Here is an 18,995-nt window from a genome sequence, read left to right on the forward strand (position 1 = left end):
ACTTTGCCATTCAGATGCATATGTATTTTCCCATTTCTAACTGAGACTCTAGAGCACTTTGCATTACTCCCAGCCAATTAAGAAAGTTACAATTCCAAGGACACTGTGGGATACAGTGGAAAATGTGAGAAAAAATATATGATGATAATAGCATTCTCTGTTGCAGAATGGTAACTAACTCTTACCATTGAACCACACGCTGCTTATAGAACAAAGCATTCTAAAGCTTAATGATCACGAAGACTAATGAATTTACCAACAGTAAATCCCCTATTACTCGATGTGAGCCAAGTTTTCCTTGTAAAACCTATGTGTGAGAATCCATGGACAATGGATTACTGTTTATTACCATCAGCGCTCACAGCGAAGCACTGGAGCGCATTGCAAGCATCTTCATGTAGATGGGGAAACATAAAAAACAAATCACAAACCTTTAGAGGGAATGTAGTGTATGCAATATTGCTGTCCTCTCTCTCGGAGAGAAAACCAAGGCATTCATACATGCTGTAAACTCACAGTTCCCTTAGAATGATGGGAATCTCATTTCACTCAAGACTCAATTATATTTTCTGCTAATGTTCTTGAGTTGTTAGTGATTAAGTGATTAAGTCCTGCAATCAAGATTGAACTTCTCAGCGTCTCTGGGTTTCTACTGAAATCACTGACATCCAAACCTCACTGTCTCTGTATCAGATTAAACAGTTTTTTTAACTATTTGGGGGGTGGGGTTAATACTGCAAGCATTGTCTGACATTTGCAAAATTGATTTTCCCATTACAGAAAAACCAGATAAACGTATCGATTGAAAACTACAATAGCATACCGAGTGTCGAAGCGAGATCTGCGCTTTGTACAAGGTAAACTAACATGAGCTCATTATCGAAACAGCATAACTGCAGCACGTATGGATCAGCGATTCCAAACAAAATGCTGGCTTTTATTGGAGATGTTTTGCACAGCGCAGGTTATGGATGATAAGCGTACACTTGGGACGTGAACGAAAATCAAAGACATCAGAAACATTCTTAAGTCTTTTTTATTACCTGTGCTACTATTTTCAAGAGATCTTCTACTTAAAAAAAAACAATTTAATTACGTAACAATTTGTTAGAATTAGAATATTGTAGCAATTGTATTTATTTGGAACTTCGGGAGCACTGGAAAAATCACGTGTTTTAGCGCATAAATTCGTAAAAGAATGCTACCAGTCCACAAAGATTCCGTATGCTACTATAATTATATTGGCACTGGTTACATACAAGATTTCTGTCCTTTCCCTTCAACGCTCTAACCGTATTATCAATGATTATATTCTAACTTGAAATTTCTATACATATTGTAACACATCCTTGAACGTTAATGAATACTGTACTCCGGAACGAAGACAAGGTACATCTCTAATTTACCCTTACAGCCCTATACAACCTGCATAAAGAATGTGTTGTTTGCGGGCGTGGTGGTATAATTCTATTCTTTCCCCCACATGTGGACTCCTTCTATTATATTATTAGGAAGGATGTTCAATTTTAAAGTTAATTAACCTGCGACCATCCATTTCCAATGTCATTTCGCGTCTATCGGGTACAAGTACATGCGCAAACTTCGGAGTTGCTCCGATAGTGGTGCAGCCTCAGGAACCGCTAACCTGTGGTGCCGAGCGCACAGTTACAGCACGCCGGTTACCTGTTAAACGACGACTATGAGAGTAAAACGCTGCAAGTGTTGTTGATTTTCTGTGTGGACTTTAAATAATTCAATCGAATTACCAGGCTTTGACGCGGATTTTGACCTCCCCTTCCTGAGGCTCGGGCATCGGCTTCTTGGTGACTCGGAGTTTGTTAAGCCCCCCGAAGCCCGTCAGCACCACGGCTCGCATCTCCTTAGTGTCTGCAGCCGCAAGGACAGTGTCCTGCTCCTTGCCTCCATTCTTCTCTATCATATGCTCCGTCTCTTCTGTTTTCTCCGGTCCTTCCTTTGCCATGTCTACTATGGGCTTCAGAAAATAGAAAAGATGCTCAGGAACCACTGGGCTCCTGCAGCTGCTATGGTATTCCTTTGTGCTCACCGCAATACTCCTCGGCTGTAGCGCACAGAATGAATGTGTACAATGGCTGAACGGATTTATTCCTCCTCTCAGATAAAGCAATTTACCGTAAAACTGAAGATAAATGTGCAGGTCAAAAACGCACCTACCACCTCAAGAGAATCAAGAGGAAACACCAGTCTATTGTCTCCCATGTGGAAATTTAACGTAATTTTCATTAGCTGCTCAAATATCGCAGTACACTAGTACGTCAGTTCTGTCTAGGCGTTTTCCCATAGTCAGAACTGCCGTTTTTGTTCCACTTTACACGTTACAGAGTACGGTTCTGCAAAAACACAACATTGTGCCCAACTGTATAGTTCCTAGTCTGCGTTTTTCGTTTTGCACCGGTTTTATCTGTCCAAAACGTCAAGTTGTCTTTATTATTGTGACGCTTGAATGTATTTGAATGCATGACATTGGCAGGTTCAGAAACCACAATTTGATGTTTTTCTACCCAAGGCACCATGGATTAAAATTGCCATTAATTAGGGATTTCTAGTGGAGTGATAGGGATATTAAACAGGTGTGCTCTTATAGGCATGAACGAGTTCCTAGACTGCATTTTACATCTCTCATTCACTATTAAGTAAACAACATACTCATCTATTTCATTAAATGAATGTTGCCCTTAATGCCTCACTAGATCAGTATCAAAACAAATATGTGGCACACTGGAAAAATAAAATCGAGCAAAAAATAGCACCAAATGTACACAGAGTGCAGCTTATCTTTGTTCAATTGCAGTATTACTACTAGTAGTTAAGCTTACTGTTGTTCTCAAAAGAGCTACATCCCTGACAGAACTCATCATCACTAAGTGATGACTATGGCAGCAAGTCTTTCAGCCCAGCGAGGCTGTCTCCATAGCAACGCCATTAACTAAATAAATATGGGCCCACGCATCCGCACCTAGGCCGAGAGACTCAGAATATAGGTGCATGTTGAAGTCTTGTAACATACTTGTACATCACGTACAATAAACCTGTCCGATGTCGAAGCTCAAAGAGCATCTGAGCCTGAATTTGGACTTGTATCTCCATTTGCCTAATGTTATCAACAGTAGGAAAAATGTTTTTACAAAAAGTTAGGCAGACTGAAGAAAGTCAAGTGTCTAATCCTAAATGTATTTACAGTGTATACTGTAAGAGAGCAGTAGGTGGAGACAAGATGGCAGCTGTTGTCTTAATTATCTTCCTCAGGAAATGGTGGGGCATGACCTGCCATCCTCCGTCACCTGACCAGTTGAAGCACAACAACTGGTGAAGTGACACTTTAAAACCTGGAAGTGGGGGCCTCCGGGGTTGTGCATCTGCAATCTGGAGCCTGAGCATGGTGCCAGTGGAAGGATGAGCTGACAGAATGACCAACCAATTGGCATGCTGTGGCGTGTGAGTTCTGGACAAGAGATTTTGATTTTTAGAGAGACAGTATTGTGGTTATGTGGTTAACGCTGCCTGGCTTTAGAGAAAGGGATCTTAATGGACAGCTCAGGCTCAAATAAGAGGTTGTGTTTTGTTTTTTTTCCTTACACTGTAAAAATAAGAAGGCACCTTTTTGATCTTATGGGTGCATCTGTGCGTCTGCTCTACAGAAATCCACCTCTTTAAAACGTGCCCGCCACAGCACCCTGCTCCTGAGTATATCACAATACATACAGTACCATCTAAAAGATCTTAGACAGCAAAGTCAAAACTTAGTTTTACTTTATAATGTTTTCAGTTTGTGCTGGTGATTATGAAATTAATCTGCTATCTACTCGTACCACAGAGCTGGGTCTCATCAGCCTATTGGTCCCATTTTCTTCTCTAGTTTCTCCCACTCAGAATGAGCTGGATCAGTAGCTGCTGTCAGTATCTGGAAATGTATTTCACACAGATTTTCAAAATGAAAAATAAAACATTCAGGGTCAGCACTTTTGTTTTTCTCCATCAGGGCATTAATCCCTAGACTCCACCCCAGAGTAACGTGGCTTCAGGGATCTGAGCACACAAAAACTCACGATAGCAACACTGAAGTGTCTCTTTATTGCAGAGATTGTAACGGTATTACCACAGAAGGACTCTGAAATATCCTCTGTCACACTGCTACCAAAACCCAATTGCCCAATTAATGATGTGAGGCTCCTAATATCTCCGAACGTTACTCATTGCATCTGTGCAAGACTGTGCACCTTTAAGTAAAATGGTTAATTATCCCTTTAATGGCCAATATTCTAATTACCTCCCAGTGCACTCAATTACAGGTGATAGTCACCACCTTGTTGTCCTCTGGCAAGCTGGCTGAGAATACAGTCTCTCCATTTTCCAGCCTGCTGCATACACACGTATTTAATTATGGGTAGAAAATTAGCATCAGGAATGGATCAGTTACACCTGTGCACTCTCAACACAAAGTATGAGTGTGCAGCCAAATAAAGATGGAAATGGCAGAGCTGTATAGGGTGCCAGCCATAAAAAATGCAAATAGATTATAAACGCCCTGCATTTTATAAATAATGAAAATACTAGAACCATTTCCAGAAAACAGATATTTAAAAAATTAAAACTGCATTGAAGGATATGTAAACGTATCACTGTTATCTTGTGATCATCTTCACATTTTTGTGCACCTAAATACAAAGAAATATTTACTAACGAGTTTCAATTTAAGCATCTGAAACCTATTACACATTATCAGTCCATTAAGAACTGAGAGAATCGCCTACCAGCCCTTAAGCAAACTGATGACCAGAGCACAAGAGCCTATAGTAGATCTGAAGTGGATTTTGAGGAACCTGGAAAATGATTACAGCTTACTCCTAGTTTCTAGATTGTGCTGGAATTGAGGTAGTGGGTTGCTTACATCAAAGCCCACTTTAAACCCCGGCTTCCTTCCAAGTGCTAAGACTGCAACAAGCAAAGCCCATGTTGCTGTCAGTCCCCAAATTACATATGATTTGCCAGACTCTGTGTCCAGGTAGGTAAAGAAATGAATTATCCCAGGTGAACCAGGAATGTCCAGTGAAAAGTGGTGAGCTGGATTTATAAAGTAGTCCAAAGGAACAGTAAAGACATCGCTCACTTCTTCAGGGTTTGGCTGAACCTGGAAAGAATCCTCAATGAATGCCACTACGGGCGTCACAATGAATTTCTGAAAAACAAAACAATTTAATAAAGGCAGTGATCTATTCAAATATTAAAAAGATAAACAGTTTTCCCGCTGATAAAAAAAATATTAGAACCGCTTAATAAATTCCATCAAGACTTCTCGACAACTGTGATCTGAGATCCAGCTAACAAAGCAGTCTGTACCAACTGTGGTTCCGACTATGTCAGCTTTAACAATAAGTTAAAAGATATGTTTCCTGTCTATCTGGATCTGTGTGCTACAGGTGGTGCCAGTCGGTTGTATGGACTGCAAAGTTATAAAGGACAGATGTACAAAAATACTAATACTGAGTTTTACATAAAAGATACCACCCTCCATTTTTATGAATTCTTTATTCAAGTGTCTTACTCTGCAGAACCATTCTCACAACATGTCTGCATTCAGTAGTAAATGTGAATCGCAGACACCATTTCTGCCAACGCTGGTACATCACAGGTGGAAACACTAGGAAAACCACAAAACAAAAGAAACTGTCACTGTGCAAAAAAAATGAATGTGTTCCTTAAGACAACAGTGAAGAGTAACTGCACTGAATAGCTCACTTGTCTGAGGAAATCAATCATTATTTATAATAACAGGTGATTACCTTTGTCATAACTGGAAAAAGCCTGCAGACAACCTCGACCTGATCAGGTACCAATCCTATCTCCTCTCTAGTCTCTCTCAGTGCTGTGTCGATCTCATTGTGGTCCTTAGGTTCATACTTCCCACCTGGAAAGCACACTTCACCACCACTGGTGTTTAGCTAAGAGAAAAGAGGTGTTACCAAATTATTGGTTTGGGTTAGTGAATTTCAGTGCCACTCTACAAATAAATCCTTGCATGTGTATCTATTTAAGAAGAAAATGAGTTCTTCATTCATTCAATTCTCTTGCACAATTTTTGAGTATGACACTGTTAAGCAAATCTCATAAAAAGGATTTAAGACTTTATATGTAAAGCACAAAATGGAATTTAGTTTTTCTTTAAATCTCTTTAATAGATTAGTTATCAGTGACCTTTACATAATAGGCAATATAAATGTGGACATTAATTTCTGTAATGTTATTATCGCAATGAAGTGCACTCTAAAATTCATTGCTCAAAGGCTTCAAATGTGCATCTTCAAACCTCACAAATGGTAGCAATTCCAAAATACTATTTGGAATAATATCTTTGAATTATTGTAACTAGCAATTATAATGACAAAATTAAATGAGGTACTCTTGCAATATCATAAAACGAAAATAACACATCAAGTACTAGTTTTTAACAATGTAGTCGTGGGATTTTACACGGGACAATTCACTCTCCGTAAGGATACTTTTATTTATTTTTTTAATATTTAAAAAAGTCACACTAACCTGGAATGACCGAACAGTCATTAGTACATGTAGTTCCCCATTTTTCACAAACAATGGAATCAGTACTGATGCTTTCTGCTTTGATGACTGGTAAGAAAAACTGTTTCCAATTTCAAAACGTTTCAGAATGGTCTTAGTCCTTTCTTTAACGTTCATCCTACAGAGACAGGAGTCTCGTGTTAATCATGATCACACTTATCGAACCAGAAGTCCATGTCCGTGAAAGCTTTGCCCCGCCTTGTGGTTTTAACTGGTAGTGCGTATTAGTTCATTTTCAATGTAACTGTGAGAACTCAAACCATTATGCTATTATAGTTAAGTTATAAACGTCAATAATATCACTCTGGAAGCGTATTTATGCCCAAAGTACCCCTAACATCGCACATATAGAAATGAAGCTACTCCAACATTGAAGTGTCGAGCCCAAGAATTGTATTAGGCGCTTTACAACGATGTTAAGAAAATGTACATATTTAGGAATTTTAAAGAAAAATAATTACATTAATACTAGGTTATTTAGCATTAAATAACAAAGTAAAAAGATTTTAAGAAGACCTAATATTAATTTTGATTCGTTGTAGAAACATCAAAATAAAAATATATAAATTCAATTCACAGCTGCTTTAAATAAATTCAATTAGAATGCGAATAAATCCATTACAGAGTATTCCAGATTCCTACATTTGCAATTCAAGACAATACCTAAACACTCGTATTTTAATATTGTAAATAATAAACGTACTATCCCAATGGGCCGAATTTGTCTTTTCTTTTTTTTTAAACAGTATTAATTCCACAGCCAGAGCAAGGTGTTTGTACTGCCTTGCATTCCGTAGAGACGTTTCCTTAACAGGAAATAAAAACGCGTACTGGGACCTACCTGGAGCAAACCTGAAGAGGTGAGAGAAAACAGGGAAAAGCTACTTTAGCCTGGACATCTACAATTGAACTTCAGTCTCAGTAAGGTGGGGGCATATTTCGAGCAGAGCTTTCAAAACTGTACCTCAACTAAAGGAATACAGAAAAGGCTAATGCAATATGTTAGTGAGCCCTACAGAAGAACCATAAAGCTAAAAACTGAGTAAGCTGTTGGAAAGGAAACAGAAATAAGTGGCCAACTAAACATGGCTCCATCTGTTGGATGAAGAAGGTAGTTTCCTATTTTAAAAATGGAAAAAAATACATTACACTAATGGCACATATTTTAAAAACCATAAACACAGCAAACTGGAATAATATAAACGCAGCACTACGAATGTTTTTTTTTCACCTCCTGCTTGTCCTTTGTATGTATCTTATATTTGTTAACGAGAATAAGCACTTTTTCCCTTTTAATCTTAATTTGACGCTGTTACAATTGATTAGTACAGTACGCGCTTCCTGCGTTTGCTTGGCTACAATTGTGCTGCTTATTCGAATATAAAACATGAGCTCTCTTTCACAAAGATTTAACCCTTTCTCCTTCATGATTCCCTAAAAAGAATCATTTCACTCAGTTTCTCAAATGACCACAAAGAAAAGCTCTGAAGTAAAACTGGTTGTAAAGCTAAATCATCTAACCAAAATTAACCCGATAAATTATCAGAAATGAAAATATTTGCAGATGCAGAATCTGATAATTTATCGGGTTAATTTTGGTTAGATGATTTAGCTTTACAACCAGATTTTAAAACAGACTAATGATTAACAGCTTAATCTCTCTTCCATTCTTCACTAGACACATCTACTGATTCAGCAAAATTGCTTCCCTTTACTACTGCTGTCCACAATTCACTTCCGGTATCTCATTACTTCCTGTGTAAACAATCACTTCCTCCCACAATTTAAAGCTATCGTTCGCTCATTTTTCTCGTTTTATGTTCTGTCACGGGGAATGCTGTATGTCAGTTCTGTAATTACATATAAACATATTAATAGATTAAATTAATTAAAAGACACATTCCCGGTCATAGCGCTAGAAGGTTACACAGGTTTCCATAAGAAGACAGGTTTAATTGTGTTTACTAACAGTGAGTTGGAGCAGCTCAGTTATCCCACACAGCTAGTGCTTTATGGTTCTCTTCTGTAGTAGTCACGTATGCTGTAAAATGTGAGGACTCCAAGAAATGTAAGATATCTTAAAACTATGAGAAAAGGCCATAGCAGCTTCAGAATAGGTCAGAAATTAAACATGATGTGTTTACTTTCCTTGGTCAAAAGGTTAACATTTGACCTGCGATAGAATTGTGTTGGGGAATTTATTAGATAAAAGCAGAATCATCAAAGAACAAGCAAAAAAGTGAAGGACAAAAATAAGAAGCATTCACATCCGAGAGATAATGGCAGCCTGAGACAAAACTTAATGAAAACTGAGAAAAATATTTTAAAGAATGTCCATCTTATATCCGATATGCTCTAGTCTATAAAACTCATCCACACTGATAAATGTACTGAGATTTCTGAAACTGAAACCTAACATTCAAGTGGTAAAAAAAGGTGAGTTCGAAGGCCATAGCTGTGAAAGCTCAGTAGGTTATACCTAAGAAAACACAAAGACTTTCTGAAAACTGACCACAATGAAAGTGACTTGCAACATAATCTGTACTTGGATCTGATACGATTTTAATACTATTGCACCTTAAGACAACAAAAGTATGTAGGAGACTCCTGTATTACTAGAGTATTAGTGTTAAAAAAAAACCTTCTGGGAACACCAGATACTCCATAACCTAAAGCATACAGACCATTCAACCAAACAATTTAAATTGTCATCCTATTTTTAAGTTTTTCAATTGCTAAAAACCATCATGCTTAGGCTATATTACTTAGTATTCAGTAAAGAACAAAACAAAATTAATAAATTAAGGTGGGGCTGCACATTGGTGGTGGTGGAGGGGAGTCCCCATTGCCTGTAAAGCGCTTTGACTGGAGTGTCCAGAAAAGCACTATATAAGTGTAAGCAATTATTATAATTATTATTATAATTAAATGTGGTGAAACCAACAAATTAAAAAAAATATTGACTTCAAATTTTTAATTGCTATAATGTTGGTAAATAATAAAGAGATTGCCTTTTCATTTTTAAAGTTTGAAACCTTTACTGTTTACAACTGTGTACAACAAGATTACAACTGTGTACATTTTGCACACTGATGTTATTCAAAACATTCCAACCTAATGCTTTATTTTAGGTCAACATACAATTATGATTAATTTCTTAAATTTATAAGTTCCTACAGCAAAACAATATCCAAATCATTCTACAAAGACCTACAAAAGTCTGCTCAATTACCGATTAAAACACAAAATGACAGTTTTATTGAATTTATTATAAATGGTCATATGTTAAGACAAAAGTCAATGAAATCCCTGTTGCACTGACAATTGAATGTAGCTTTTGAAATTAAAGCACAACTGTCACACACCATAAAGATGCAGCATAAAAAGACAACCATTAAATAATCATAATCTGCAAGAATTGAGGTTTGAGAATCTAAAAGGTGTATTTATTACATTTTAAAGCACAACCCTTTATATATATATGATTTCAGTCCCTGCCATAAACCACTCTTTCAAGATGACAGTTCTTTTGAACTAGCAGAATCACAGAAAAACAGTAACAGCCAAAACCTTTCAGAAGTTTTTCTTTAAACAAAAAGTTCCTCAGATTAAATGTGTTAATGATGGCTATGTTTTCCTTTTCCTCTTCTTTGTGTTCAGCCATCCAATGTCCACTCCATGGTCTAGAAGGAAATTATGTCCCAGCCACCTGCATTTCTTTGTCTTATTGACTAGGGACAGCAGTAAATATTCTGAGTCCGTGCATTGCTTTAATTTCATCTTTGAGTGCCTACAGAAAGAAAGCCAGGTGTGAGTCCAAGCATCTCTCTTCTGTAAAAGAAGTTCTGTGAAATATATATATTTTTCAATCATGACAAAAACAGGTTAGTCCTTAATATATTTTGCTGAACATACTCAATGTCTGTCTTAATTACGTAAACTGTAATTATGAACATTTAATAATTAAAAGGAAATGAAACAATACCTCGTTGATTAGCTGATGTTGCTGCACTGTTCTTTTCCCTTTAAATTCATGTGATTCAACGTGTACTTCATACATGGCCCCACAGCCACCTAAGAAACATTGCACATAAATCCTTTACATAAAACCATAGCCAGCCTCTAAGTTGCATAATGTCATTAACAGGTCTACTCTAAAACGGAGCTGTTTCTTTTTACTAACTGAAAATCATTTTCAACACCGCTGAGGAAATAAATTTAAACTAAGTCACTATCTGCTCATCAAGACACCACAAGAAATGAAACAGCATTTAACACCTCAACGTGAAATGAAAGAAATCATGAAAAAAAAACATGAAAAGCCACTACAATTGTGTGTTATTTTGTATTGCACAAGGATACTTACCTGAAATATCGACTACTTTAAGAGACTTGGCTTCAGGGAATTGTTCTTTCAGTATCTGTATGATTCGTTGTTCTCCATCTGTCTGGGATGCCATAGTTCGTTGTATTTGCCCAGTTATTAACAGAGTCTGTAACAACAGGTGAAATACTGCCGTTAAGTCTATATCTATATCGATAACACGTTAAGCAAAAACAGCATTCCACACTACTTTTTATATTTTAACATAATGAACGCATTTAAGTCGTAGAACACGGATAGCCACTTAAATTCGTATTATTTATAATCCGTTCTGTTTTACAATGCATTCAAAATTTAAATTTAGTAGCACTAAATCACTAAAAATCTATCACTAAGAAAAGTATCACTATTTGACGTAAGGATATTACTTAACTTGTAACTTACTTCACTCTTCCGAAGTAGTCTGGCAAATGACCTAATTGAAATCATTGTGAAGTCCCAGAGGATACGTTTGTATATTTAAATTGTCACAAAATAGAGATAAGTAATAAAGCAAATACTAATCCATCTATTTCGTTCAGTCAAGTGTCTCAAAGTCACTTCTCCGCCGTGCAGTCCCATTATTATGACGTCATTACCCATCTTTCTCCACTGCGCGATTTGTAAAAATCTTCTGTTGCTCTCTGCTGCCTCAGATGGAGAACTGCATTTTATTATACAGTCATCGTGAGCATCATCATATTTTTCTTGACCTCCAAATAATACCTCTCTAATACCTCAGTGGTGTAAAAAAGGGCCAACATCAGGGACAAACATTTCTAAGATACATTACAATTTCTGCGTTGACTTCATTCCTTACAAGCTGCCCAGTATATGTTAATTCATAAATAACATTCTTATGATCAGAATTCAGTTTGTTAATATTTATCACAAAGAAGTGGTTGTATTGAGTCTGATCTTAAAGTATTCTTATTCAAATTGAATTTAACACATTACTTTTAAAATTCAAGTAAAACAACGGTCAATACTGAAATTCTCTTTAGTCCTGTGTAAACTGAATATTGATTCTCAAGACTAAAACATACAGTATATATGAAATATAGTTTAACCTCACATTTGTTTTGTTTCATATTATAAGCTCTAAACATATTTCAGAATTCTATACATTCATAAAAATATGTATTTAAGGTCTACTTTTTTCAATTATTGAAACAGAACTGTTATATAAAAATGAACAAGGTTGTAACAGTTTTACAACCAAAACGAGGTAAGTTATTCAAACTTTGTACATACAAAAATTACAATTCAGGTAGAAAAATAAAACATTAGAAACTACAAGTTTCACAGCACAATACTACAGACATGCAGATTCACAGTGGTTTTCAGCTTTAAATGGTGAAGTTTTCATGAGCCTTCAGAATGCAGCTTTTTCCATTTTTGTTTCAAACTCTGTACTTCTGTTTTCCTCGCTCACTTAGTAAACAAATGTGCTGTAAAGATGGAAAGTATCATTAAACATTTGTAATGAACATGTGAAACCAGTGATATCAAGTTATAAAAATTGGAACCACATAAATCTGCTTGTTCACTGTCAACTTCTTTATCAGCAAAAGCATTGAAAAATGCATTCAAGAAATAAACAGTTTGTAAGGAAATAAATTAGATTTGGCCTACAACTATGATTTTATATTTTCATGGATCCAGTTCAATTTTTCTAATAATCAATTATAAATCATATTTAGAATATTTAAAAAAAATTGCTTTAAAAACATTTTTTTACGATCCACCATTTCTTACACTAAACAAATAGGTGTATTCAGCTGACCTTGAGTTTTTTTTCCTTTAAAAAACATAATTGTCATTTGTGTCAGTACTCCTCTCACAGTGAGATCCCTTTATCCATACGCTACGATGATGTACAATATCATAATGATGTAGAGCATGTTCAGCACTGACTTGAGTGGAGGCACACCCCTCACTGATATCACTGATTCACATAGAGCCAAGACAGAGCCCTGGTGGCCAACTAATACCAGCCTTTCCCCAGCTGTGCTTAATCAATTATTTTCTGCCACTTGCTAAATTCCATTCATAAACATAGTTTTGTAATAATCAGAGTTATTGAAAAAGTCATATAACCATTGTCTAATACAGGAGTTGGCAACTCTGGTACTCACATGTCAAGTTCCAGGACGAAATCTGATCAGAACCTGGAAAATACAGGTGATTGGACTTCCGATCCACTTAATTGGTTTGATTAAGTCATCCAATGTGCAATTAAATTAAAACTAGGAGAAAATGTGGCATTTGATATCAGGTGCCTACACCTAATAATTAAACATAAAAATATCTATTAACCATGTCATTCATGGCCAGATATATTCCAGGACATTATTTAGAGTTAAAAATTGGTTCACAACAGCTGAGGAATATGGTCCACACCGCTAATCCAGTTACAGCCAGTCACAAAAAACACATACAGTACAGTAGGAGTTTTTCTATGTATGTCTACTGAAACAATACTTACACTAAGATCTCTAAAATATTCATTGTAGTCAAGAGCATATCCTACAAAGAATTTGTCAGGAATTTCAAAGCCTATATCTGTAAATCAAAGAAAGAATGAAAGTAAAATTGGTGTCATTATGACAGAGGTAAGACATGTGCCATAATATGTTAAACTTAATTTTTTCTTTGATCATCACATCAATGCTCCAAAGAGAACATCAACCAGTCGAAAAAGTGGCATGTTGAACTGCAAGCAAAGGTAAAAATGATAAAGGTCAACACACTGAGATAGAAAAATATTGCAATGGAGACTTAGTGAAGTAAGATAAAGCATTTTTCATTATAACTATGCAACAAACAGTAAAGTATGAAATAAATATCTTATCTTTTTTAGTCTTTCTTATGTACTTATTTCATATAGCTCAATGAAATAAGCCATATTTCAATATTTTTTAAGCTTCAAATCATATATGTAAAGCAGCATTTTACTTAAATAATTTCTGTCAATGTAAAAAGGAATTTTATGTTGACATGGTGTGTTTCTAATAACAATGTGTCATCCTAACATTACATGTTCTGTCAGTATTACATTAACAGAACACTCACAGTCTGGCCTGTATCCTAAACTTCGTGGTGTTCGTTTCACCAGAAGGCTGAAATGACAAAATAAGGAATTGTCAACAAGCAGGTAAACTTATTATTATGCAATATTTTATTATTATGCAATAAGTTACAGTCGTCAGTACATATTTATACATCTTGGTACATCAATTAGTACTCAAACATTTGAAATACTGTGGGGAAACAATATACACAAGATTTAGACCAGTATTCAAATGAAAACATTGATCTGTTTCATACTGTTAGTCTGTCTAGCAAGAATCTTCTCCTAGACATCAATTGTAAAGAAATTGTCAATACAATCTTTCCAACAAGAAATATAAATATCAAAACACAAATGCACTATTGAATTGGAAATTTGAAAGCTTGTGTTTTCCTGAGTTTTCTTCTGTACTAACAATAAAAGTTACAATACCTTTGATCTGTAGCCCAATACCCATACTTCTAAATAACTTTAGTGCATTCAGTTCTTTATTGTTGAAATTCAGACAGCAATACCAAAGTAGCTACACTGCACAGTACATCAGAAAAAAATATGAAAGTCTTGAAGGTTTCCTCATCAACAAAATAGCAAATTGAATACAGAAAGGGATAAAATGATTGCATTTTGCAAAGCAAGCCTAAAGTACTGTATGTCACTTTTGTGCAGAAAAAGCACAAACATTTTCTTGTAGTTACTGTACCTTACTACTTTTACCATGTTTGGTTTGTGTCCATTTAGAAGAGACAGTAGTGCTTGGATAGTTCTGCCTGTCTCCACAATGTCCTGCAGTAGAGAAAGCAAATATTTCAGTGACTGGGAGACTAATCTTCACAGTTCTCACTGCCTTTTGGGTGATAATATAAGAAAACTACGGAATGTGAATTTGAGATTTAGATTTAATTCTGAGTCTTATTCTTTTGAAAGGATGCAGGGTATTCTCTTGTTGGCATGTCAAGGTGTTGCACAGGAATTCAGGTTAACGGAATAGTATTTGGGGATCCTGGGTCAGCAGAGAATAGGGCTCTGAGCCACACAGTGTTCTATATTGTGTAATTTTAAGTGTTGTTTAATTGTATTATTTTATTATTAATAATAAATAATAAGGCAGGATACAGTTTGGATGGGACGCCATCCTTCAGACACAGACACAAACACACAGACTCACACCAGGGCCACTTTTATCTTAATAACACAAATATTAATTTGACATATTTGTGTAGAATTAGTTTAAAATCATTCCTGCACAAGGGAAATGTATACATTTATATTCGGGAAAGTATTAATTGGTGATGCTAATGCTTTCTGTCTTAATAAGTCTATAATGAACAAAGAGGAAAAGTTATTACTGTCCATATAGAATCCTCTTTGGAAATATCAGCTCTTTTCTCAGCTACTCATGCTAAGACCATTATCCTCCAACTGTAGCTTAATTAAAATCCTTATCAAGACATGCATTACTGGAATAATCACATTGACCAAGAAATTAATGCTTTGTCTATCTTATTTTAAGATAGGGCCTGCAGTGCATTGCATACTGTAGTTTCTTTATTGTTGTAACAAAAATTAAAACTGCACTTACCTCAACTATTAAAACATTCTATAAAGAAAAGTATAAGAAAGCAATATGTTAGGTTTGGACATGAAAGAATTTACATAAAACACTAAGAACTTGAACTTTGTGAAATCACATTTTCCTCAATATATTCTATACAATGTGATCAGTACAAGATGTATCCATTTCTTTATTGGAAGGTAATATAATACTTTCAGTCTTAAATTTGAATTTAACAAATACACAAGGTAATCTTCAGTCAGTATACTTTTAACACATTCATTCATGTTTAGTCAAGCAACCACATGAACCATAAAGCATCTGTAGGTCAAACACAAGCTGAAAAAAGCATCCTGATCTTGCTCATTCAATACATATAGACTCACTTTTCCTCTCAGTGTAGACAGTTCATCTCCTCCAATAATTTTAACGTTGCTTGTAGACTCATGTTTCTAGAAACAAATATGGGCTCTGTAATGTAAATTTTGTTAAGTGCGTAGGTCTACAATACATTAAGGCTTATTATGAATAGTTAAAAGCATATCTAAAAGGAGTTATTCCTATGAGAAATCAAATTTTTAACTCCACAGCTATCTGAAATCCTTGCAAGTTTTCAATAAAGTTTCATGTTGCAACAACCCCATCTAATATGTTGTTTATTAGGGATGCAATGAAGGTTCCTTTTTTGCTCAGTGGTTTAACCTAACCAAACATTATTACCCAACTGGATCGATTAGGTCCTTTTCTTAATACGTTTAGTACTTTGGAATCCTCAGTGATGAAAAGCACTACATAAATGAAAGCATGTTTTTATATGAAAAAATCAATTTAAATATTAACATAATAAGAAAATAAACTGTAACTCAGAACAAAAATGATGTCGAAACAATATCGGTGATGAAAAATGAAAAACAGAAAAAGAACATAGATGGGTAACTCACACTGTAGTTTTTAAGTCTAATGAAATCCACAGTCAACGGAAGAGAGTTATCGCTGTTTCGATTAAGTGCCTTGATATAATTTAGCAGATCTGCAAAGAATGTATAACCACCTTTCAGTACGCATAGAGCCACAATATGATATCCTCCTATGTCCTGTATAATATCTCGTGCCAAGCGTTCTGTCCTGCAGATGGAAACACAAGTTTCACATCCATTGTTTTAAGAGGAGCTGATAACAATATAAACAACTACATTAAATAAAACATTTCCATTACAACATATTTTTAAGCAAAAGACAGTAGGTATATATGTTGGGATGCAGCAAGTATAAATGTACTACAGTATACTGTATGTCTGCAGAACTCCTAACGCACTTATTTACTAACGTTTACTGTACATTACCAATTTAAAATATCTAATTTCCAGCTTAGAAGCCAAATAAATGTCAAATAAAAAGAGAGGTTTGCTAGCTAATGAAAAAGTGCAAAATGCATTGCTACATTATATCTACTTTTTATTTATTTATATGCAAAGCTCAGTCCATGTATGTGTAATTTTAAAGCTGTTTGATTTTTAATCTGTGATCTGGAATAAACTCTCAATGGGAAAGAAAGAGGACTTCAATCTGAGATTTACTAACAATAAGTTTTTTTTAAACAATGTATAAACTCATTAATCAAAATGAATCAATGGAAATGCGGCTCACACTGAAAACAGTTTCAACACGTTGAAAAGAAGGAGATGGTTATAAAAAAAGAAAATGACATGCAAATTACACGATGAGGAAATCATCTAACTCATGAAATACAAACTGCATCCTATGCAGATGATAGGACAGAATTTATTAATGTGTATCATACTTATAAGACTAGAGACTTCTTACCTATCCATTATAAGGCCATGAGGAATAATAACTTTATCTAAGTCCTCTTCATAGTGTTTAGGGATACAAAAGAGATCCAAATCAAGACCCTTGTCGTCATCAGGAATCTGTAGACAGATAGATCATTATTAAAGTGGTCTTTAACCAGAGCATATAAATAAAGAAATCAAAAATGCCAACTGGTGCACAAGTTGTAAACTTACAAGTTGTAAATGCAATATGGAATTACCACATAGTATATTTTAAGAACTCACTCATGGTTTGTTGAATATGCAACTAAACCAATTTTCAATCGTTAGAAATAGAAAATGGGTTACAAAAACGTTTTACCATTATCTGTTTAACCTCAATGTTAATGGAAATTATGTAACTGATACAGCCAGGCCAATACAAATATTTTATGTAGCATAATAATTCAAACTGGTTAAGGTATAATTTAATTTAGCCTTTTCTTGTTACGGTCGAATGCGGCATTTTGTAATCCAAGCAGATCAAGGCATAACCTGATTTGTAACCTAATTATCAGGTTACACAACATAAGAAGCTATTTTAAGATGTTGACCATTTCCGGAATGTATTTTATGTTACTTTATTTTTAATCTGCGACTTCATAGGTGACGGTGAAGAAAAAAGTATAAGCGTTAGTTGCACATACGGAATTTAAACACGGTAATTTTTTAATTGGAAAGCTATACACTTAGACGTCCAGTAATCACCCGCGTTGCCATAGCTGCAATGAAGAAGCTTTGTTGCTCCGCCTGTTGATCCAAGATTTATTTACCGTTATATTATATTCTGTATGTACATTCACATCTTTTTCTTCACATAAAACATACTTTGCTCTTTAACCCGTACTATATAATTTTAATCGTAAGAACGTCTTCCCTTTAAAGGTGAAAAATGTAACTCTGCAAAAAAAAAATCCATCTGGTTCTTACAGGTAGCTACTTCACATCAATGAGCACATTTCAAAACTCAGCTCTTGTATTTCAGACACACCTGTTTAAAAAACGATTTAAATGCAGTTGTTGTCGCTGCACTGCGCATCCAATAAACAACCGTCGTTGTCTAACAATATACCTCGTTATAGCCGTTGACATACAGTAAATTAAAAAAGTCCGCCTTCAAAATGTTGTCTCCCCGTTAAACTCAATTCGACAGTTACGTAATTCTACCTGGTGTGAGTGTAACATTGTAATCACGTCAAAACATGCCTTATGCCTTACCTGCAGAAAGGAAGCCATTCTCCAGCAGCACGCCCTTTATCGCTTCACTGCCTGTTGTTTGAAGTGTCATACCATCTACCGTCTGTAAAAGAGTCACCTTAGACTGCTCGCCCTCATCGAATGCGAACCGTGCTCTTCTGTAGTGTTAAACCTCTGCGTCACAATCCATTTTACCTAATAATCTGGTTTATCCCCTGCGACCAAGCCTTATTTAGTTCGCTTACTACCGGTATGGTGGATTGATTGTTCTTGTCTGTGGTAGCGAAGTGGTAAATAATGGACAGTTTACATCCTACTGACATATTTGCGTTTTCCCTGGACGTTTATCGGAGGTGTAGTCAG

At 35.4% G+C, this 18,995-nt stretch overlaps 3 protein-coding genes across 5 annotated transcripts in view; all 3 read right to left on the reverse strand.

The window, feature by feature from the left end:
* vat1l (vesicle amine transport 1-like) overlaps positions 1 to 8,129 on the reverse strand; it is a 41,157-nt gene extending 33,028 nt beyond the window's left edge. The window contains exons 1-5 of one of the 2 annotated variants that reach the window (XM_088613471.1): positions 7,457 to 8,129; positions 6,577 to 6,733; positions 5,820 to 5,978; positions 5,147 to 5,215; positions 1,767 to 1,993 (exon numbers count right to left, since the gene is read on the reverse strand). In XM_088613471.1, the coding sequence (XP_088469597.1) occupies positions 1,767 to 1,993; positions 5,147 to 5,215; positions 5,820 to 5,978; positions 6,577 to 6,732 (611 nt within the window). In that variant the 5' untranslated portion in view covers position 6,733; positions 7,457 to 8,129. Of the gene's footprint in view, positions 1 to 1,766; positions 2,434 to 5,146; positions 5,216 to 5,819; positions 5,979 to 6,576; positions 6,734 to 7,456 lie in introns of those variants that run through there. The other variant, XM_088613470.1, reaches the window with a different exon arrangement.
* A 1,498-nt stretch (positions 8,130 to 9,627) lies between these two features.
* bola3 (bolA family member 3) lies at positions 9,628 to 11,563 on the reverse strand. The gene is made up of 4 exons (XM_088613474.1): positions 11,384 to 11,563; positions 10,982 to 11,108; positions 10,601 to 10,689; positions 9,628 to 10,405 (listed from the first exon to the last, which is right to left on the reverse strand). Exons 1-4 carry the CDS (start codon positions 11,426 to 11,428, stop codon positions 10,340 to 10,342), a joined length of 327 nt encoding a protein of 108 aa, XP_088469600.1. The 5' UTR covers positions 11,429 to 11,563; the 3' UTR covers positions 9,628 to 10,339.
* A 197-nt stretch (positions 11,564 to 11,760) lies between these two features.
* On the reverse strand, positions 11,761 to 18,990 carry LOC148644404 (hypoxanthine-guanine phosphoribosyltransferase-like). 2 transcript variants are annotated; one of them, XM_088613473.1, is made up of 10 exons: positions 18,654 to 18,990; positions 17,428 to 17,534; positions 16,545 to 16,728; positions 15,990 to 16,055; positions 15,631 to 15,648; positions 14,752 to 14,834; positions 14,054 to 14,100; positions 13,467 to 13,543; positions 13,117 to 13,149; positions 11,761 to 12,429 (listed from the first exon to the last, which is right to left on the reverse strand). In XM_088613473.1, exons 1-9 carry the CDS (start codon positions 18,669 to 18,671, stop codon positions 13,120 to 13,122), a joined length of 630 nt encoding a protein of 209 aa, XP_088469599.1. In that variant the 5' UTR covers positions 18,672 to 18,990; the 3' UTR covers positions 11,761 to 12,429; positions 13,117 to 13,119. The 2 variants fall into 2 exon arrangements, with proteins under 2 accessions (XP_088469599.1, XP_088469598.1); XM_088613472.1 differs by lacking the exon at positions 13,117 to 13,149 and having other exon boundaries at positions 18,654 to 18,967.
* Between the last annotated feature and the right edge of the window lie 5 nt (positions 18,991 to 18,995).

Source organism: Lepisosteus platostomus, chromosome 20, assembly GCF_059453375.1.
Source record: "Lepisosteus platostomus isolate fLepPlt1 chromosome 20, fLepPlt1.hap1, whole genome shotgun sequence".
In the NCBI taxonomy this organism is placed as follows: Eukaryota; Metazoa; Chordata; class Actinopteri; order Semionotiformes; family Lepisosteidae; genus Lepisosteus; species Lepisosteus platostomus.